At 41.3% G+C, this 18,920-nt stretch overlaps 1 protein-coding gene across 2 annotated transcripts; it reads right to left on the bottom strand.

Annotated features, from left to right (window-relative positions):
* Positions 1–166: 166 nt before the first annotated feature.
* On the bottom strand, positions 167–18,088 carry nle1 (notchless homolog 1 (Drosophila)). Of its 2 annotated transcripts, none has more exons than XM_023972771.2 (13): positions 17,999–18,088; positions 15,357–15,530; positions 14,945–15,165; positions 14,787–14,866; positions 11,182–11,258; positions 8,998–9,095; positions 8,721–8,913; positions 8,472–8,607; positions 7,445–7,491; positions 7,137–7,339; positions 6,570–6,729; positions 818–888; positions 167–734 (listed from the first exon to the last, which is right to left on the bottom strand). In XM_023972771.2, exons 2-13 carry the CDS (start codon positions 15,489–15,491, stop codon positions 722–724), a joined length of 1,434 nt encoding a protein of 477 aa, XP_023828539.1. In that variant the 5' UTR covers positions 15,492–15,530; positions 17,999–18,088; the 3' UTR covers positions 167–721. The 2 variants fall into 2 exon arrangements, with proteins under 2 accessions (XP_023828539.1, XP_023828540.1); XM_023972772.2 differs by lacking the exon at positions 17,999–18,088 and adding an exon at positions 17,828–17,892.
* Between the last annotated feature and the right edge of the window lie 832 nt (positions 18,089–18,920).

Here is an 18,920-nt window from a genome sequence, read left to right as displayed (position 1 = left end):
ACTACCTAGCAATTATTTCCTGTTAGCTAGTGATACACAAGCTAGGCCTACTTGAAATATCACCATCTTCTGGCAGCATTTACCCTCCAGATTCAGTAGCTTGAACCCCCCCAAAACCTTAAACCCAATTACATTTATGCAGAACATTAGGGAAAAAAACTAAAACTGATCATTCATGATGGCTTTTATTTTTAGGTAGTTGGAGTCAAATATAGTTTTCATTTTTCAAAACGGGTTTGTTAATTATATATATTTTTTTTAATTGACTAAATACTTTATTCCTGATTAGTTTTACTTTACTATATTAACCTTGAGCGAGAGGCTGCATTAATAGAAGACACCAAGTGTTCCAACAACCTGTATTAAGACTTTATTCCTACAGTCCCCTTGCTGTGTACCTGCCAGCTAGGGCTCAGGTATAGACGTCAACACACACCTATTAGATATTGTACCTTACTAGCCTCAGGCTCCCTCCACTACTCCCACCTCTACTTCCATGCCTCTGGTTATATCCTCCTCTCCATTTCTCATCACTCTCTCCCTCCTACATCACTTTGATCGGCAGTCCTCAGTAAGTGTGGTTGTTGTTGACAGGTAAAGCAGGGCATTATGTTCCAATGTAGGACCAGGAAGTCTCAGACAACTGGCCCCGCCTTCTGTCCGTCATCCTKGCTTCCTGATTGGTGGAGACAGGGGCTAGTAAGGCACGTGATTGGTGTGGCTACCTCCTCCATCTGTTAAGATACAGGAAATAGAGCGGTTACTCTACTGACCACGAGAGAGAGCGTGTGAGGTAGTGACTGTGTGAGGGACTTACATTCTGAGACACTTGTCTTTTCCTCCACTGACTACTCTCTGGCCATCAGGACTCCAGTCCACKGCAAACACCTGTGAGTGAGAGTGACAAACATGTGCATCTTCAATATGTACCCATTGTTTCATTTAACTATATGTCACAAGTAAAAGCCTTGGGTAGCAAGTTGATACAATTCCAASTCTGGAAGGTTAAAACCACCCTCAGAATTAGGAAGTGTAAAATTTAAAAAGAACTTCCTTTTTATTCTACACATTTTATTTGCCCATATAAAGTCTTATGACCGAGAATACTTTTTTAAAGAATCTACTCGGTGGGGTAATTGTTATTACCAAAAATAAACTATAACTTTGGGAGCCATGCCATTCTGAAGAGATAGTGTGAGTTATTTTTCTTACCGCCATTATTTCATACATTTTATATCCTTAGATTTTCAAGTATTATGATTTTTTTTTTTTGCCAAGGGGGCATTGTGTTTTCAATATTGGTCAGGTATAACAGGAAATCTGCAAAAAATTGTTTATATTCATGTTTACCAATACCTGTTACCTTTGGGTCCTGTCTAATTCTTTCTGTAAGTGGTTCATTTGCCAGTGCAAACAGGAGGGGGAGAGGGGACATCCCTGTCTTGTGCCGTTTAAAAATGCAATTTATTGGTTTTTAAAACAATAACACTTTACAGAATTCCCAGTCAAATCCTATTGCGTGGTATGCCGACTAGGGAGCAATGAAGTTCTAAYGCAGTCACACAATAGGTTGAATTCTGTCCCGAAGTTGACAATCACGTCAACTGTTGTTCCTTTAAATTTGTTATGTGCATACGCGACTCAACAAAAAAATAACATAGCAAGTGATCACAACTCTTTCCCTCAGTTACGGGTCTCACTCTATTTTGATCTGACCACTCTCCCCCGCACCCAAGATCCCATTAGGCTTACAGAAATGATTGCCTATAAAAACATATCTAACTGATGGGATACACAAACAAAACTACATTCCTTGCCAAATCACAACACTCTAATCACAAATATAAAATGGACTGGTTGATTAAAGTAGTGTTCCAACCATAAGCTGCAGATTTGGAATAAATTAGTCTTGTCTATTTTGTGTTTTTTTGCAAACTGCTATAGCGTGCCATTTAGAATAGGTTACAACCCCCCTAAACCTAGACAGGTTACAGAATGAAATATGAACCCAAAAAACATTTTAAGGAAAATTGCATAAATGTATTAGTCTAGGTGTCTACTTTGTTTCATGTTTAACAAAAGCCTGCCCACCAAGTATATTTGTTGAATTTTCCCCTTCATTATGATGATGATTGGGATCTGTTAAATGGTAGTTTTGTGATAAATGCACTGTGATAAAACATTTTAAATAATAAAATCGGTTCGTTTATTCCCCTTTTAACGTTAAGGATTCAAATTTATTTTAAACCTTCACACCCCTATTTTACACACTCTCACAAAGCAAACTGGTCTTGATTATGCAAAAGGTATTGATTCTGCTCTTCACAAGTCCTCACTTTAAGGGCTAGGCCGTATTACCAACACACAAAATAATATAATTTTTTTTTTTTATACTGTAGGCGATTCAAACAGAAGCTGTCATCATTGGCAAAGTGCAAATTGGAAGAATCTCAAATATACAATATATTGATTTGTAAAAAAAAAAAAATGGTTACTATAAGATACCATGTTATTTCATAGTTTATACCTTCACTATTATTCTACAATGTAGAAAACAGTTAAAAAAAAAAAACCTTAGTGGTTAGTTGTCCACACTTGACTGATACTGTATATATCCATTTTTAAAGTTCTCAATAAATGTAGTTGTACATTAAAAAAGGATAAAATACCTGCATTTCAAACAGTCAGCAATATCTAATGAATCCAGGGGCTTGCTGAAATTGAACACCTAGGCTAAGTCTTCCACAACCATAAGACCTACTAATAATTTAATTATTATTTTATATTCAAAATAGTTCATTCCTCCTTTATATTTGCGAAGTAATCCCTGATCTGGGTTACCAAGTGTGTCAATGAAAATACCCTTTGTGACAAATTTAACCAGAACCATGCATAATGCACATTCACTAATGACTACCTTCTTGTAGCAGGCACAGAAAAGTAGGTCTCAATAACAATCTCTCAAGCACAAGACCACGTGCTAGTGAGCCGCCAGCTCATCTTTATATTTCAAGTTTAGCCAACTTRGATCTATTTGCAAGCTAACAATTGACAGTTGAACTGTTGTGAAAAAACCCTTCTGTCCGTCTCCAACTGTTTGAACAGCATGCTAGCCTGTCCACTTTGTTGTCCTCCACGATGAAAATCGGGGAGGGGACTGTGGATTGGTCTCCATCCGTAAGTACGTTAGCCACACACAATATCTGACGCCACTGGCCCGTTTGTGACAAAACTTGGGTGAACGATGCGTCTTGCCATAGAGATCTGGCATATACACAATTACACTGATTGGCCCAGGTGGGGCTCTGCATCATTCGTGGGGGACGACAGTTTACKGTTGCCTCGCTCAGATGTTAAATCAAGTGACCTACCTTATTTCTCAGAATGAGAACGAGTTGACAATTCCTTATATAATTGTGTTTTATGCTTATTGTACATTYATAAAAACAGACTAGATAGCTAGTATAAGTCTTTGGTACRTGGTACTGTAATGCTGAGCATAYATTTTCCAGAATCACTGTTCATTGATACTCCCGTTTTAGTAGTGTCTGCTCTGTGCACAATTTGAGGAGTTGAGACATAAAAAGGGTATTGTTAGAAAAGGTTAAGGTCTCTCCTATTACAGTAAAATAATGTTTTTGTGTGTTTCGGTGAACATATGACCGATTGTTGGAACAAACCTCAAATGCAAATAAGCGAGTTGAAACCGCTTGTCAGAGAGGAAGAAGTGATCACTCATCTGTTGTTGTGACCACTTCCAGAGGACGTCCTCCAACCAATCAAAGCTTTTGCAGTATGAACTGACATGTTGTCCATCCAATTGTTGAATTAGGATCAGAGAATTAACCTATTGAGTTGTATTGGGATTGTGCCACAGAGTGTTATGGGGTTTCTATGCATTGAGAAGTTGTGACATTGTTGGATAGAGATTAAGAGTGAAAAGGTAGTTTTTTTTGTATATTATTCAATTCAAATTAGGTATATTATAAATTGTTTTCAGATCTTTATTTTTGTGTAAAGTTAATACAATTTATTTAAATTTGCCATGCTAATAACTTCAGTAGCTAGCCAGCTACTGTACCAGCACGAGTGTGCAGTTTTCTGTGCCAGAATGATAGAATAGCCAACGCTGTCGAAATGTTGTGGACTTTTTGTTGAAGAACCCCTTTCATTCTCTGGGATACACAGAAAAGGTGCGAGTTAAAAGTGAGGGTCGACCTCTGCCTGAGATCAGTTTCATGAAGAAGGATGGATAGTTGAGGGCGTTCAATTTCAACTGGTATCAAAAGTATATCTGGTTAAYAGGGACTCTTTCATCAAGCCGTCTGTATKGCTGGCCTTGCCTGCGTTTTTTGCACATGAAAGAATGTGCTTTTAGAGGACACGACGAGATGGAAAGTTCCACCGACAAGGGCAACTACAAGGAGCTTGCAGAGGTAATTGCACGTTACGCTGTTTTACTTGCTGAACATATCGAACTTTAGACGGTCTTTTCTGGGATGTCGAAAACAATTCCGATTGATTTAACAGCTTCCATTGCGTCATCCACGAAAAGATTAAAGAGTTTCACGCGCGCCCAAGTAGGCTTTCCACTTTCCTCCGGTATTTATTTAGCAATGATGATAACACAATCACTCCAGACAGACAAGCAAAAACTCATGATATAAATGTTACAGCAGCCTTGGCTACACCTAAACATTAGAAATCTGACATGCTGTATGGGATGAAAACAAGACTATTTTTCAGTCTGATCAACTGTAGGCTACTAATAAGAGCAGCTGCACATAGCCTATGTGCCCTGTCCATCTGGTCAGGGTAACTAATTGGTAACGTTATGTATTTATTGTCCATTTTTGTATCAGGAGATGTGAATGTGATCAAATGTTTATATTCAAAATTAGGCTGGCTATGCTGCCTATACGTTTTTAATCCATAATGATTAACTGGAATTAATGAATCAACAYAATAGTGATGGAATTGAGTAAATTGTTTTATAAGGCCTACAGTTGCATAGGCCTGCATGATGCAAACATGCATAAAGCAAACTCAGCCCTGTAAATTCTATTGTCTTATCAGTTGTTGTCTATGTGTCTGAGTAGAGGAAATCCCCCTCCTAATCTAAATCTAATTTATATGAACAAATATAAGGTAGCTGCAGTTTGACAMGGTTTTCATCCCCCCAGGGCAAGGAGATTTTCCCCAGGAGTWAAAAAAAAATAATGTGACCTGATTAGGAAAAACTGGTCCCATCACAGCCCATGTAAAAATGTTTTAACTGATTAGTCACTTTCATACCTTAGAGTCCAGAGTTTCCCCAGTTAGGTTAACAGATAAGGGAAAAACTCCAGGGGATAAAAATTGCCCCACCGCTCTGGGACCTATGGTGGCACCAGTCTGCTTGCAGTTGTCAGTTATCGTCAGGTATGTGGATGATCAGGGCTTTATTCAGGAACGTTTCTAAGGCTACTTTGATGTGCCAAGTGGGCGAGATCCGCAGTCTGTTTGACTTCATGAATTTTTAGATGTTAAAGTTCACAGAGAAACTCGTCATCCAAACCTACAATGAYGCAGCTGTAATGGAAAGTCTCTGCTATTTGTATTTACAGCCAAGTCCCCTCCTGTTCCCTGATTAAGAGGTGATGACTACTCCACTTCACTACCKTTGTCAACTTTCTCCTGACATGAACTGAAGCCACGTCTCATGTGCCCGCTCATCCACTGGCACATTGAATGTTTCCCTTCCAAGCACTGTGAATACCCCTATAAATGTTCTCTCATTCCTGTATGTAGTCAATCACAWTATTACACATCAATGATTTTACTCCTTGCTTGAACTAACTCATTCTTAGCTCTTTTGCCTAACTGTGTAGTGTTATTGTTGGTCTCCCCAGTCAAATCCCATCCTGCACTGGTCAAGCCTCTGAACACCTCAACTCATGCCTCATACCCTCATTCAATCACTGCTGTGATCCCTTTCCAACACTAAGTAGCCCTCTCGTTCCCATTCCCCAGAATATGGTACTATAAATGTCTTTATTAAACGCTTTAGGTTCAAATAATTAGTCTGACGATTTTTGAAACGCACTTTGACGTCTCCATGCGTTACGCGCCTATTCCGTGGGTCTCCCATCCTCCCCAATTTTTCAAGTCACCAGCCTCCACTGGTCTACTGATTTAATCAAAGTGTTGACAATGGAGTAGTCGACAGATGCTTTCTGTGTAGCAAAGACCATGATTAACACCTGCTTCATTCTTCAATCATGCCTGTATTGCAGATAACTGAGAAAATGCCTCTTAAAAGGGAAGCTTGAAGCCTGTGGAAGTCAACAGACTCTTACAAGATTCTTTAAAAAGAAATTGTGGGTCAGTTGTCAAACAAGTTATTTTTTGTTGAATAAATAACATACTGCAATTCACAGAGTTGCAAACACTTGTTGAAATTCTTTCACTCATTTAACAGATGTTGTTCCATCACTTCTCTTAACACGTGTGGACCCAGAACTTAATTGAGCATCTCTTCTGTTTATTTTAGAGCTCCATTTGTGGAAAACACTATCCCTCCCTCTCACCTCATCTGCGTGTCCAGGTAGATCAGTGTGTAGTTTGCCAGTCTTGATGTCCCAGACCTTCAGAGTGGAGTCACTGGACCCACTGACCATCAGTCTACTGTCTGCTGACCACGCCACCTGGTACACTGCTCCTACATGACCACGCAGGGACTGTAGGTACCTACACACACACACACACACACACACACAGTTAGAGTCCCACCCGGTGGAAAGCAGAACTACTACATACAGAGACAGTGTTTACGTCAGGTATTGTATCAATGTTTTTATTCTCTGTAAAAAGTGGTGGTGGAACTGGTGCTTAGTGAATCAAATGTTCAGTATGAATCAGAATAGAACAGAGATCTGGACTGTCATTATGCAAGCACAGCGGCTCAGTCGATAGAACATGGTGCTGGCAGCCCCAAGGCTTGTCGGCTCAATTCCCGCTGGTGCCAAAAAAATGTATGCATGCATTTCCAAGTCGCTTTGGATAAAAGCGTCTGCTAAATGGCATGCATTATGGATTAGAATTCCCCCATCCTTATTACATACTACCCAGTGCAGTTCCACCACTACTATACATACTTTCCGGTGCGTCCGTCCCAGATCTTGATGGACTTGTCGAAGGAAGCAGAGGCAAGGAGGCGTGTGTCGGGGGAGAACAAGACCTCGTTGACCAGAGCGCTGTGACCCGTCAGTCTYGCCAGAGGCTTCTTATCCTCTGCTGGGTTCCAGAGGAACAAGGTGAAGTCATCAGAGCCCGACACRAGACGCTCCGGGGCCTCACCCTACACAAAGGATCAGAGGTTCAGTGGACCCCAGGACCCCCTTGGCAGCAGCTACTGGGGATATTAATAAATACTAAATACACAGCAGAGACAGGAGACACTCACCCTGACTTTGTTGTATCTCTGCAAGGCTTTCTCTTTGAGCTCCTCAACTGTGGAGAGAACAGAGGTGTCAAAACTAGGTTCAATATCACTACTCCGAGAGTTAGGCAGAGGTGTACGTATGTAGAGTCAGAAAGAGCAAAGAAAGAGGCACAGAGGAAGGAGCGAGAGTGTGGCGGATGAATCAGAATTAGTTGGGTAACATAGATAAATAAGATGTTTTATTCACATAATATGCTTATGTGAGATACTTGTCATTAGAATGTATCCTTTTGGACTATAGTGTTGGCAGTTGCACTTTTTTCTAAGCCGGGGCTCAGTCATTTGGGGCCCAGAGAGGGGAGAGGTCAGGCTTGTCTTTCACATGTCTCTGGTGCTATGCAGAATATCAGAAAGGGAAGAGGACAGGATGGAACATTGTCTTCATATGTGAATGTATCTGTTAAACCATGTGAAGGGATGGCGTGATTAAGGGGGAACCAATTACTTGTCTCTACAACGTCTGTGCGCAAGTCACTCCCCTCAGTGAGCTTGTYCAGGAGTGGGGAGAAGAGGGGGTTTACTTGAGATGGTAGTATCTAGAGTTGACAATTGATATATGCCATTGGATGAGTTGGTGTTTTTGTACTATGAAGTACCAGGAACGAGATTAGAACCTCGTCTTAGAGACCAAACTGAACGATAATTTAAAGCGAATGCTATCTGGCTATGGGATACTCCTCTCTCAAGTAAAAGTATTTCTTTGTGAACTGTTCCTAAGATCTGTGGTTCGTCATGTAAGTTGAGAGGGGTGTATCTTGGCTATAAAAGATCTTTGTATTCTTCTGTAGGGACTCTCAGAATTCATTATAGACACTGAATTGATCTGAGAGTCAAAGGGCTATTGTAAAGCTCATATTATTAAAGATGAAGTTTAAGTATAACTCTGACTGGTGTGTGGTTTGTAACTCTCCTCATTTGGTAATACAGGAAATTGCAACGACAAGAGGCACAGAGGAAGGAGAGAGAGGCAGAGGACAGGTGTACATACATGTGCCAGTCTGGTCCTGGGGGTTGATGGTAGCGTCAGCGGGTTCAAAGGCGCCGGTCCGTAGCACATAGTCAGTACTGAGAGCCAGGGTGTTGACCCAGTGAGCATGGCCTTGAAGAGTCCTGCACTGGACCCCCTGAGGAGGGGAAAGAGGAGAGGGGTCAGATGAGGTAGAATGTCTGCCTCCCAAATGGTACCTTATTCCCTATATAGTGCACTACTTTTGACCAGGGTCTCACACACACTTACGTCTTTAGCCCTCCAGACTTTAATGGTCCTGTCCTGTGATGATGTGTATAGCAGTCCGTCTCCTCCCCACTTCACACAGGTAACAGACTGGGTGTGCCCCGTCAGGATCCTCTCACAGCGACCCAACACAACGTCCCAAACCCTCACCGCCCCGTCCTTACTGCTGCTAGCCAGGTAACGGCACTCTGGGTTACTGAGAAGAGAGCGCGCAAGAYAGTTATATTAGAGAGAAAGGAGAARAGAGGAGATKAAAGGATAAATAGAAGTCTAATCTTACAGGTGTAGAGGTTCCCAGGAGATCCATGTGATCCACTTGGTGTGTCCTGCCAGGGTCTTCCCCATCTGCTGTCCTGTCACTGGGTCCCATATACAGATCTACACAGATAGAGACACTGGTTAACACACACACACACACACCTGAGACTGGTTCCCAGATACAGATCGGAGGAGAAACAGTGAGTGTGTGTGTCAACTCCAATGTCATTTGAAATTCAATTCTGGAGTTGAAGCAAGAAGTGGAGAAATCACTTAGAATTTAATTGGAATAGCAGCAATCTTAAAATACTATTTGGGGAATCGAATTAGAATTTAGACTGTCTCAATTGGAATCAAAAAAGAAAACCATCCTTGGAATCGAATTAGAATTTTAAAACGTGAATTGTATTAGAATTGTGCAAATTCCAAATTACTGGAGTTAATGCAYTTGGAATGTAAACTTTGTTTTAAATCATAATTATATACATGAATGGGTATACATTATTTTTAATGTTTTCTAATGAGGAATTGACATGCGATATATTTCCAGTTAGATTATTTTTGTCCAATTAAAGTGATAGTTCAACTRAATTASACATTGGTTTCCTTACCCTTAAGCAGTCTGAACTACGGCACTGTCATTTTGTAATTTGGGTAAACTATCCCTTAMAGGGTAGGAAGCATGAGTTTTTACTCACCGAAGTAACAGTGTGGTCAAAGACAGTTGTAGTCACAATCTGGTTAAATATAACTACAAACAATTACGTTCTGGGGTTTTTACATATTTAAATTATTTGCGAACATCTCCTAAACTACCCACAACGCACCGTTCTTCAACGTCATATGGAACCCAATATACTGCCGTTACAAGAGCCATGCTCTGCTAACGGAGCTAGAGGACTACAACATGTTGCATTGCTTACTTTTAACCTCGAACAATTCTGGTGTCTGGGGGCTGATTAACATGTTTGACTGGTCCATTTTTTACAAGTCTTTTTGTCGGTGGACATTGACCGCTCTTTATATTATGCAGCACAAAGAAATACAAATTATATATATTTTTTTTAATCTACTCCAATCCGTCAGCGGTTGGATTTACTGCACCCGTTGTTGAGATGGYGGAGCCAGTTCATATGGTTTAGGTTGTCTGGTCAACTTGCAATCAGTCGGAATGCAAAAGACGGGTGATGAACTATCCTAAATACTGCAAATCCGCCGATTGGTTGGATTTCAATGGGAAATAAACACCACCCTGAAGGTTATCATGCATCTTCTGGTATTTGAATAAACGTATAATTGCATGTTAATTTATGCAGCCCTTGATAAGAGGCTGGACATGCAAGTGAATGCAATGACAGTCTGTCACTAACAAACAGTCATGAGTGGTAATTCCAGTGTTCACTCYAAAGGCACACTGGGATATATGCAAATACTTCACCAAGTGAGTGCCTAAGWGAATATRCTATCCTTAAAAATGCAACCCTTTATGAAAATACATTACATATCACAAGGCAGAACCGCAGCAGTCTAGTTTTACCCTAACACCGATACTGAAACAAACAATAATTTTTATTTTAAACATATCAAGCTGCAATAAAGTATGCTGAGAAATATGATAATGATGGGTGTGGTTTTGAGTGTCTGAGTGTTCAACTTTACACAGTAAAGTAAAAAGACAATCACACTCAACTCTGGWTATTAACACCTAGGGGTTATTATACAACACTGAATGTTAATTTAACTCCTGAATGAATAAACCTCTCATGCATTTTTATTGAGAGTGGAAATCCACTCTACTTTCAGTATTTCTGCTTTCATGAAAGGTGGAGATGGGAAAAGTGTAGCAAAAGTGTTTTAGGCGTTGCCCAATCTCAAAAAAAGGTTTAGCGATTGTAATCATTTTTAGAGCGTGGAGCTTTGTTCCCACACTGTGCCAAACAAATTGGGGAAAAACCTGTATAACACAATAATGAATAATACTGAGTGGAATAGAGTATTTGTCATTATTTCATGCTGTTCATATTAAACAGCTTTCATTTATCTAGAATAATGAATTAGGAAWTGTATTTTTGAATAATTCGAACTTGAGATTAGTTGAATTGACTCAATTTAAGAACTGCTATAGAATTTTGAATTGATGGATTTTCTAGGGAGAGGGAACTTAATTTGTGGAGTTGACCCCAACCCTGGTKTAAGTGTGTCTCACCTGGCTGTTCTTGCAGCCAGAGGCCAGCTTCCTTCCGTCAGGTGACCAGGAAATAGTCAGCACCCAGTGGGAGTGGCCTAAAGGAGGGGAGGAGACAGTGAGTGTTCACAAGGGTCAGGTCGATCAATTCTGCACATTGCTCTGTGTGTGTGTGGTGGCCCGTTATTTGAATGGACGTTAGTATTTGATTACCCTACAGAGTATTCATTTAAAAATAAATGATATACTGTACAAGTATTCACAACCCTGAGTCAGTACTTTGTAGAAGCAGCTTCCGCAGCGATTACAGATGCAATTCTTTCTGGGTAAGTCTAAGCACTTTCCCCACCTGGATTGTGCAACATATGCCCATTATTGTCTTCAAAATTCTAGACAACCATTTTCAGGTCTAGCCATAGATTTGTGCAGATTTAAGACAAAACTAACTCCGCAATGTAGGAACATTCACTGTCTTCTTGGTTAGCAACTCCAGTGTATATTTGGATTTGTGTTGTAGGTTACTCTCCTGCTGAAAGGTGAATTCATCTCCCAGTGGTCTGGWGGAAAGCAGACTGAACCAGGTTTCCTCTAGGATTTTGCCTGTGCTTAGCTCCATTCCATTTATTTTTATCCTGAAAACGCCGGTCCTTAACGATAATAAGCATACCGATAACATGACGCAGCCACCACTATGCTTGAAAATATGGAGTGTGGTACTCAGTAAGGTGTTGTGTTGGATTTGCCCCAAACATAACACTTTGTATTCAGGACAAAATCTGAATTGCTATGCCACATTACACTAGTGCCTTGTTGCAAACAGGATGCATGTTTGGAATATTTTTTATTCTGTACTTCTTTGCACTCTCAATTAGTTTAGGATTGTGGAGGAACTATAATGTTGTTGATCCATCCTCAGCATTCTCCCATCACAAACATTAAACGGTCAGTTTTAAAGTCACCACTTGTCTCATGATGAAATCCCTGAGCCGTTTCCTTCCTCTCCGGCAACTGAGTTAGAAAGAACGCCATGTGTCTTTGTAGTGACTGGGTGTATCGATACACCATGCAAAGTGTAAATTATAACTTCACCATGCTCATAAGGATATTCAGTTAATATTTTTTTCTTACCCATCTACCAATAGGTAGGTGCCCTTTTTTGCAAGGCATTGGAAAACCTCCCTGGTCTTTGTGGTTGAATCTGTTTGAAATTCACTACGCGACTGAGGGACCATACAGATAATTGCATGTGTGGGTTTAATTTTTTTTTTTTTTAAGTCAGGTTAACCGCTATTACTACACAAAGAGGGAGTCCATACAACTTGTGAAGCACATTTCTACTCCTGAACTTTAGGCTTGCCATTACAAAGGGGTTGAATACTTATTGACTCAAGACATTTCAGCTTGTCATTTTTAATTACATTTGTAAGCATTTCATACAAAGTAATTCCACTGACATGACAGTATTGTGTGTAGGCCAGTGACCATAAAAATCTGAATTGAATCAATTTTAAATTCAGGCTATAACAACAAAACATGGAAAAGTCAAGGGGTGTGAATACCTTCTAGATAAACCATGACAGTCAACGTTTACATAAAACAGTTTGAGTGTGCCCAGTTTTGCCGTTCTAGGCAAGATCAACACATGCCACCCGTGTCATGTATGGTATGGCAGAGTGGAACGTGGCAGATAAAGACTTTGAATGGCTTAATAGACTAGAATAAGGATGTGTATCACGCGCAGCTGGTGCATTTTAGTTGAACTTGCTAATTCAGTAAGACCTGGAAACATCATAGCCAACTATTCATGTCGGCGAGTTTAATGTTGCAATCACTAGGCAGCCAACTGCCTATAGTAGGAAACAGATTTGTAACTTATAAGCCACGTATGCAAATGAATTACTTAAAAATCATACAATGTGATTTTCTGGATTTTTGTTTTAGATTCAGTCTATCACAGTTGAAGTGTACCTATGATAAAAAATGATAGACCTCTATCTACATGCTTTGTAAGTAGGAAAACCTGCAAAATCGGCAGTGTATCAAATACTTGTTCTCCCCACTGTAACTATTCAGACCATTTGCTTTGAAGCCCATGTGCATCCTGATTCCATTGATTATCCTTGATGTTTCTACAACTTTGAGTCCACCTGTGGTAAATTCAATTGATTGGACATGATTTGGAAAGGCACACACCTGTCTATATAAAAAGGTCCCACCGTTGACAGTGCATGTCAGAGCAAAAACCAAGCCATGCGGTCAGAGGAATAGTCCATAGAGCACCGAGACAGGATTGTGTTGAGGCACAGATGTGGGTCCCCAAGAACAGTGGCCTCCATCATTCTTACATGGAAGAAGTTTGGAACCACCAAGACTCCTAGTGTTGGCCGGCCCGGGCAAACTAAGCAATCGGGAGAGAAGGGCCTTGGTCAGGGAGGTGACCAAGAACCCGATGGTCACTGACAGAGCTCCAGAGTTCCTCTGTGGAGATGGGAGAACCTTCCATAAGGACAACCATCTCTACAGCACTCCAAAGGGCCTTTCTGGTAGAGTGTCCAAACAGAAGCCACTCCTCAGTAAAATGCACATGACATCCCGCTTGGAGTTTGCCAAAAAGGCACCTAAAGGACTCTGACCATGGGAAACAAGATTGAACTCTTTGGCCTGAATGCCATGCGTCACGCCTGGAGGAAACCTGGCACCATCCCTACAGTAAAGCCTAGTGGTGGCAGCATCATGCTCTGGGGTTGTTTTTCAGCTGCAGGGACTGGGAGACTAGTCAGGATCGAGGGAAAGATGAACAGAGTAAAGTACAGAGAGATCCTTAATGAAAATCTGCTCCAGAGTGCTCAGGACCTAAGACTGGGGCGAAGGTTCACCTTCCAACAGGACAACAACCCTAAGCACACAGCGAAGAAAACGCAGGAGTGGCTTCGGGACAAGTCTCTGAATGTCCTTGAGTGGCCCAGCCAGAGCCCGGGCTTGAACCCGATCGAACATCTCTGGAGACCTGAAAATTGCTGTGCAGAGACGCTCCCCATCCAACCTGACAGAGCTTTGGAGGATCTGCAGAGAATGGGAGAAACTCCCCAAATACAGGTGTGCCAAGCTTGTAGCGCCATACCCAAGACGACTCGAGGCTGTAATTGCTAACAAAGGTGCTTCAACAAAGTACTGAGTCAAGGGTCTGAATAYTTATGTAAATGTAATATTTCAGTTAATTTTTTATACATTAGCTAACATATCTAAAAACCTTTTTTTTGCTTTGTCATTATGGAGTATTGTGTGTAGATTGATGGGGGGGAAATGTCAAATTTTAGAATAAGGCTGTAACGTAACAAAATGTGGAAAAAGTCAAGGGGTCTGAATACTTTCTGAGAGCACTGTAATTTATAAAATTAGATGTGTATTCTATAAAGACTAATTGTGTCATTATGTTGTGAATATTGTCTTACTCTTCACAGCAGTTTTCTTTGCTATAATGTGAAGTGCCACTGGGTRAGCACCTGCTGGTTAGTCTGGCTAAAACACGTTGTTTTTTTGCTTTGGTATCGTTTTCGGGATATCGTCATACTAAACCTGGTATCAAAGTCAAAATTCTGGTATCGTAACAACACTAGTGTGTGTACCTCTGGAGGTATGTTGTGGTGTCTCGGTGGTCAGGTCCCAGAACCTCACTGTAGTGTCTCCAGAACCACTGGCCAGGTACCTGAGGAACACACACATTACAGCTAGCCCAGCGTGTGTGTATATCTCCGTCTTTGTGTGTGTGTGTGTATATACTTACTTCCCAGTAGGGCTGAATGCAGCGGAGATGACAGCCTCTGTGTGTCCCTGTAGTGAGGAGGTACAGCGAGCAACAGCCCTGACCCTGAACACCGCCTGGGGTTGGTACACTACGGGCAGAACCGTCTCAGTCTCCGCCCCCAGGGCCTTCACACACACCCTCAGGCTCTCTAACACCTCCGCCTCGCCACGCACAAAGAACGCCAATGGTACCGGCTCCTCCTGGAACGATACGGAGAAGAGGTATTAGTCAAATCTAATGGGGATCCAAATAAACTATCACAACAGCCCAGGACAGAGTAGAGGGAGGGGAGTAAGAGGCAGGGTTAGAGAGATGGAAGTTTAGTGTGGATCATGGTGGTGTCCGTGGGGATTGAAGGCAATACTTTGCAGTATGTGAGCGTTGTGTGTACCTTCTGTAGCAGTGCATTGCAGACCAGCTGTAGCTTGTCAGGTGTGATGTCCAGCGGGACATCAAAGGGAGAACCCAGCGGCTCCCCCGCTTCATCCTGAAACTGGATCAACAGCCGTTCCACGTCACTGGACATCCTTTCTGMTCAGGGATGGATTAGGGGTTGGAGCTAGGGCTGGGACGATACAAGCAGAACCATTTCGATGGCAAAAATAAAAAAACACACGAAACAGACCAAACTCATTGGTCTTTAAAAAAAGAATTACATGTCAAATAGCTTGTAGAGTTGCATGGTATACCACAACTTCTGTACTTTTCCCCCAATACTAGACCATGAAAAACAGTCCGGTATTAGAATTTGTTACTTTCGGTACCTCTGTCAAATGTGTCTCATGGATCAACTTGCATACTCATGTCTATCAGCACAGCCGAGGTCCGTCCCCCTGTACTGTATCCCGGCAACATCGGTCCCATAAATGGCCTAAACTAGGATATTCTACACACAACAGACCGAAGACTGAACMCATCCAGTCATTMGAAAACAGCAGGCAGGCCAGCGCAAGGGAGAGAGGAGGCGCAGGCAGAAGCGCATACACTACCGGTCAAAAGTTTTAGAACACCTACTCATTCAAGGGTTTCTCTTTATTTTGTACTATGTTCTACATTGTAGAATAATTGTGAAGACATCCAAACTATGAAAAATAGCATATATGGAATCATGTAGTAAGCAAAAAAAGTGTTAAGTCAAAATATATTTTACATTTGAGATTCTTCAAAATAGCCACCTTTGGCCCCGAGAGCATTGCACACTCTTGGCATTCGCTCAACCAGATTCATGAGGTAGTCACCTGAAATGCATTTCAATTAACAGGCGTGCCTTGTTAAAATAATTTGTGTCCTTATTAATGTGTTTGAGCCAATCAGTTGTGTTGTGACATGGTAGGGGTGGTATACAGAAGATAGCCCTATTTGGTAAAAGACCAGGTCCATATTATGGCAAGAACAGCTCAAATAAGCAAGGAGAAACAGTCCATCMTTACTTTRAGACATGAAGGTCAGTCAATACGGAACATTTCAAGAACTTTGAATGTTTCTTCATGTGCMGTCGCAAAAACCATCAAGCGCTATGATGAAACTGGCKCTCATGAGGACTGCCACAGGAATGGAGGAGCAGAGTTACCTCTGCTGCATACAATACGTTCAGTAGAGTTACCAGCCTCATAAATTGSAGCCCAAATAAACACKTMACAGATATCAAGTAAGACACATCTCAACATCAACTGTTCAGAGGAGACTGYGTTTATCAGGCCTTCATGGTCAAATTGCTACAATGAAACCATTACTAAAGGACACCAATAAGAAGAGACTTGCTTTGGCCAAGAAACACGAGCAATGGACATTAGACCGGTAGAAATTTGTCCTTTGGTCTGGAGTCCAAATGCAAGATTTTTGGTTCCAACMGACATGYCTTTGARAGCCGGTGTGGGTGAACGGATGATCTCTGCRTGTGTATTTCCCRCCGTAAAGCATGGAGGTGTGATGGTGCTTTGCTGGTGACATGGTTTGTGAYTTATTTWGAATTCGAGGCACACTTAACCAGCATGGCTACCACAGCATTCTGCAGCAATACACCATCCCATCTGGTTTGGGTTTAGTGGGACTATCATTTACCTGTCACCTGCAAAACAATTTAAATACCTGCTGACTTCAGTTAGTATGCAACATGTGCACACATTTGCTCATGACCGAAGGCACGAGCACAAGACAGAAGTACATGCACACTAAGTGAAGTCAGCAGGCTTTTACATGGTTKTGCACATGTGTAACCGGTGTGAAATGGATAGCTAGTTATCGGGGTGCGCGCTAATAGCGTTTCAATCGGTGATGTCACTCCTCTGAGACCTGTAAGTTGTTGTTTCCCATACTCTGCAAGGGCCGAGGCTTTTGTGGAGCGATAAGTAACGTTGCTTCGAGGGTGTCAGTTGTGTGCTAAGCGTCCCTGGTTCGAGCCCAGGTATGGGCGAGGAGCGGGACGAAAGCAATAATGTTACACATGTACCAGGTAATATACATGTCTTCTTCAGCACCGGACTCTAGAAAGTGGATTAAACATTAAGTTACTTTTCTGTGGATATTTTGTCTCAAATTTCCTACATGTGAAGGCCAGACACCACAGACAACCGGTAGAGTAAGTTCAAACGTAAATGTAAACAACATTCTGGCTTGTAAAGAACGTTTACACGATTTTGCAGTGTAACTATCCCAAATAATGTAGTATTATAACCTGATTAATCAGACTAGGTGCTCGTAATTCACTAAATTATGTGAAGCAACAGGGAGAGATGGCTTCCCATCTAACGTTAYGCCAACAAACTAACGTAAATAATGATATTAATAGGAGAAGTCAATAAATGATATCATATATTTGGTTCAAACAGTAGCCGGGCTAACATGCTAGCTAGATAACGTTACCTGGCTAGCTTGTTTCCCAGACATGTTATTGTGGCTAACTATGCCGGTTCTGATCATTTGTTTCGGTTCCTCCAACAATCACATCCTCCTAACAGCAGCCGACACAACGACCTTAAAACCAAACGATTTTACAACATCAATCCGTAACGTTAAACACAGATAAATAAATACCTTTTCAGTGTTCCAACAACTTCTGAATTGCAACACGTGTGTAGGAAGTGCACGCAGCAGACCTAGCAACGGAAGTTTCTCAYACGTCACTAAAATGCGACTGACTTKGTTAGAAGTGAAAGGGAGGGGCTCCCGCTGGATAACACAAGTCTGTGGCTTTATCGTACMAATTCATGAACAAATATTGGAGTCTTAATTGAATTTTAGATATAAGCTTAGTGTGGTTGAGGATAAGGTTAGGTTTCAAATCAGAGTTTAAGAAGATAAATTGTAGAAAAGGGCAGGGTTTATGACTTTGTGGCTGTTAACTAGTGACGACCGAAATGGAGAGGCTATACCAAAGAGTATCTATTATATTGACAAGACAGTTGTCAGTCGATTAAATGTCCGAAAAAGGCAGGCGGGAGGAGGCGAGATCAGGTGGGAACATTCTAGCCAATGAGTGGCTAGATTTGCGCGTGAACAGACAATTCCGATATAAAACTGTTTTTGTCAAAGTCGCCAGAATGCCACGTGCGTCCATTTATAGCAGTACATTTGTAGCCAGTAGATGTGCGTGGGTACAATCACTGAGCAAGCCAAGCAAGTAAGAAGTCAGATTACGTTGTTTACTTATAAACAATTCATTCGTACACCACCATGATATACAATAAAGCAGTGACAACAAAAATACAACAGTCACATAGTGGCAGAATAAATTCAACTACACACACTTTTGTCAGGTGAAGTCCACAAAGCAAATATTGCATGAAACAAAACATTATATAACCTGCAGCATGGTCAAGGGCCTTAATGTTTTCAACAGTTTACTAAAGAACTACTGTTTAGAACCACAGAGTTACGAAGTTACTGCAAGTCAGAACAAAGACAACAGGAGCACTATTCCAGCACCATATCAACAAGGCTATATGCTTAGTTTAAT

The sequence above is a fragment of the Salvelinus sp. IW2-2015 genome, linkage group LG27 (assembly GCF_002910315.2).
Source record: "Salvelinus sp. IW2-2015 linkage group LG27, ASM291031v2, whole genome shotgun sequence".
Taxonomy (NCBI): Eukaryota; Metazoa; Chordata; class Actinopteri; order Salmoniformes; family Salmonidae; genus Salvelinus; species Salvelinus sp. IW2-2015.
The sequence above is the reverse complement of the archived record's forward strand: the minus strand, read 5'-3'. Positions and strand labels throughout refer to the sequence as shown.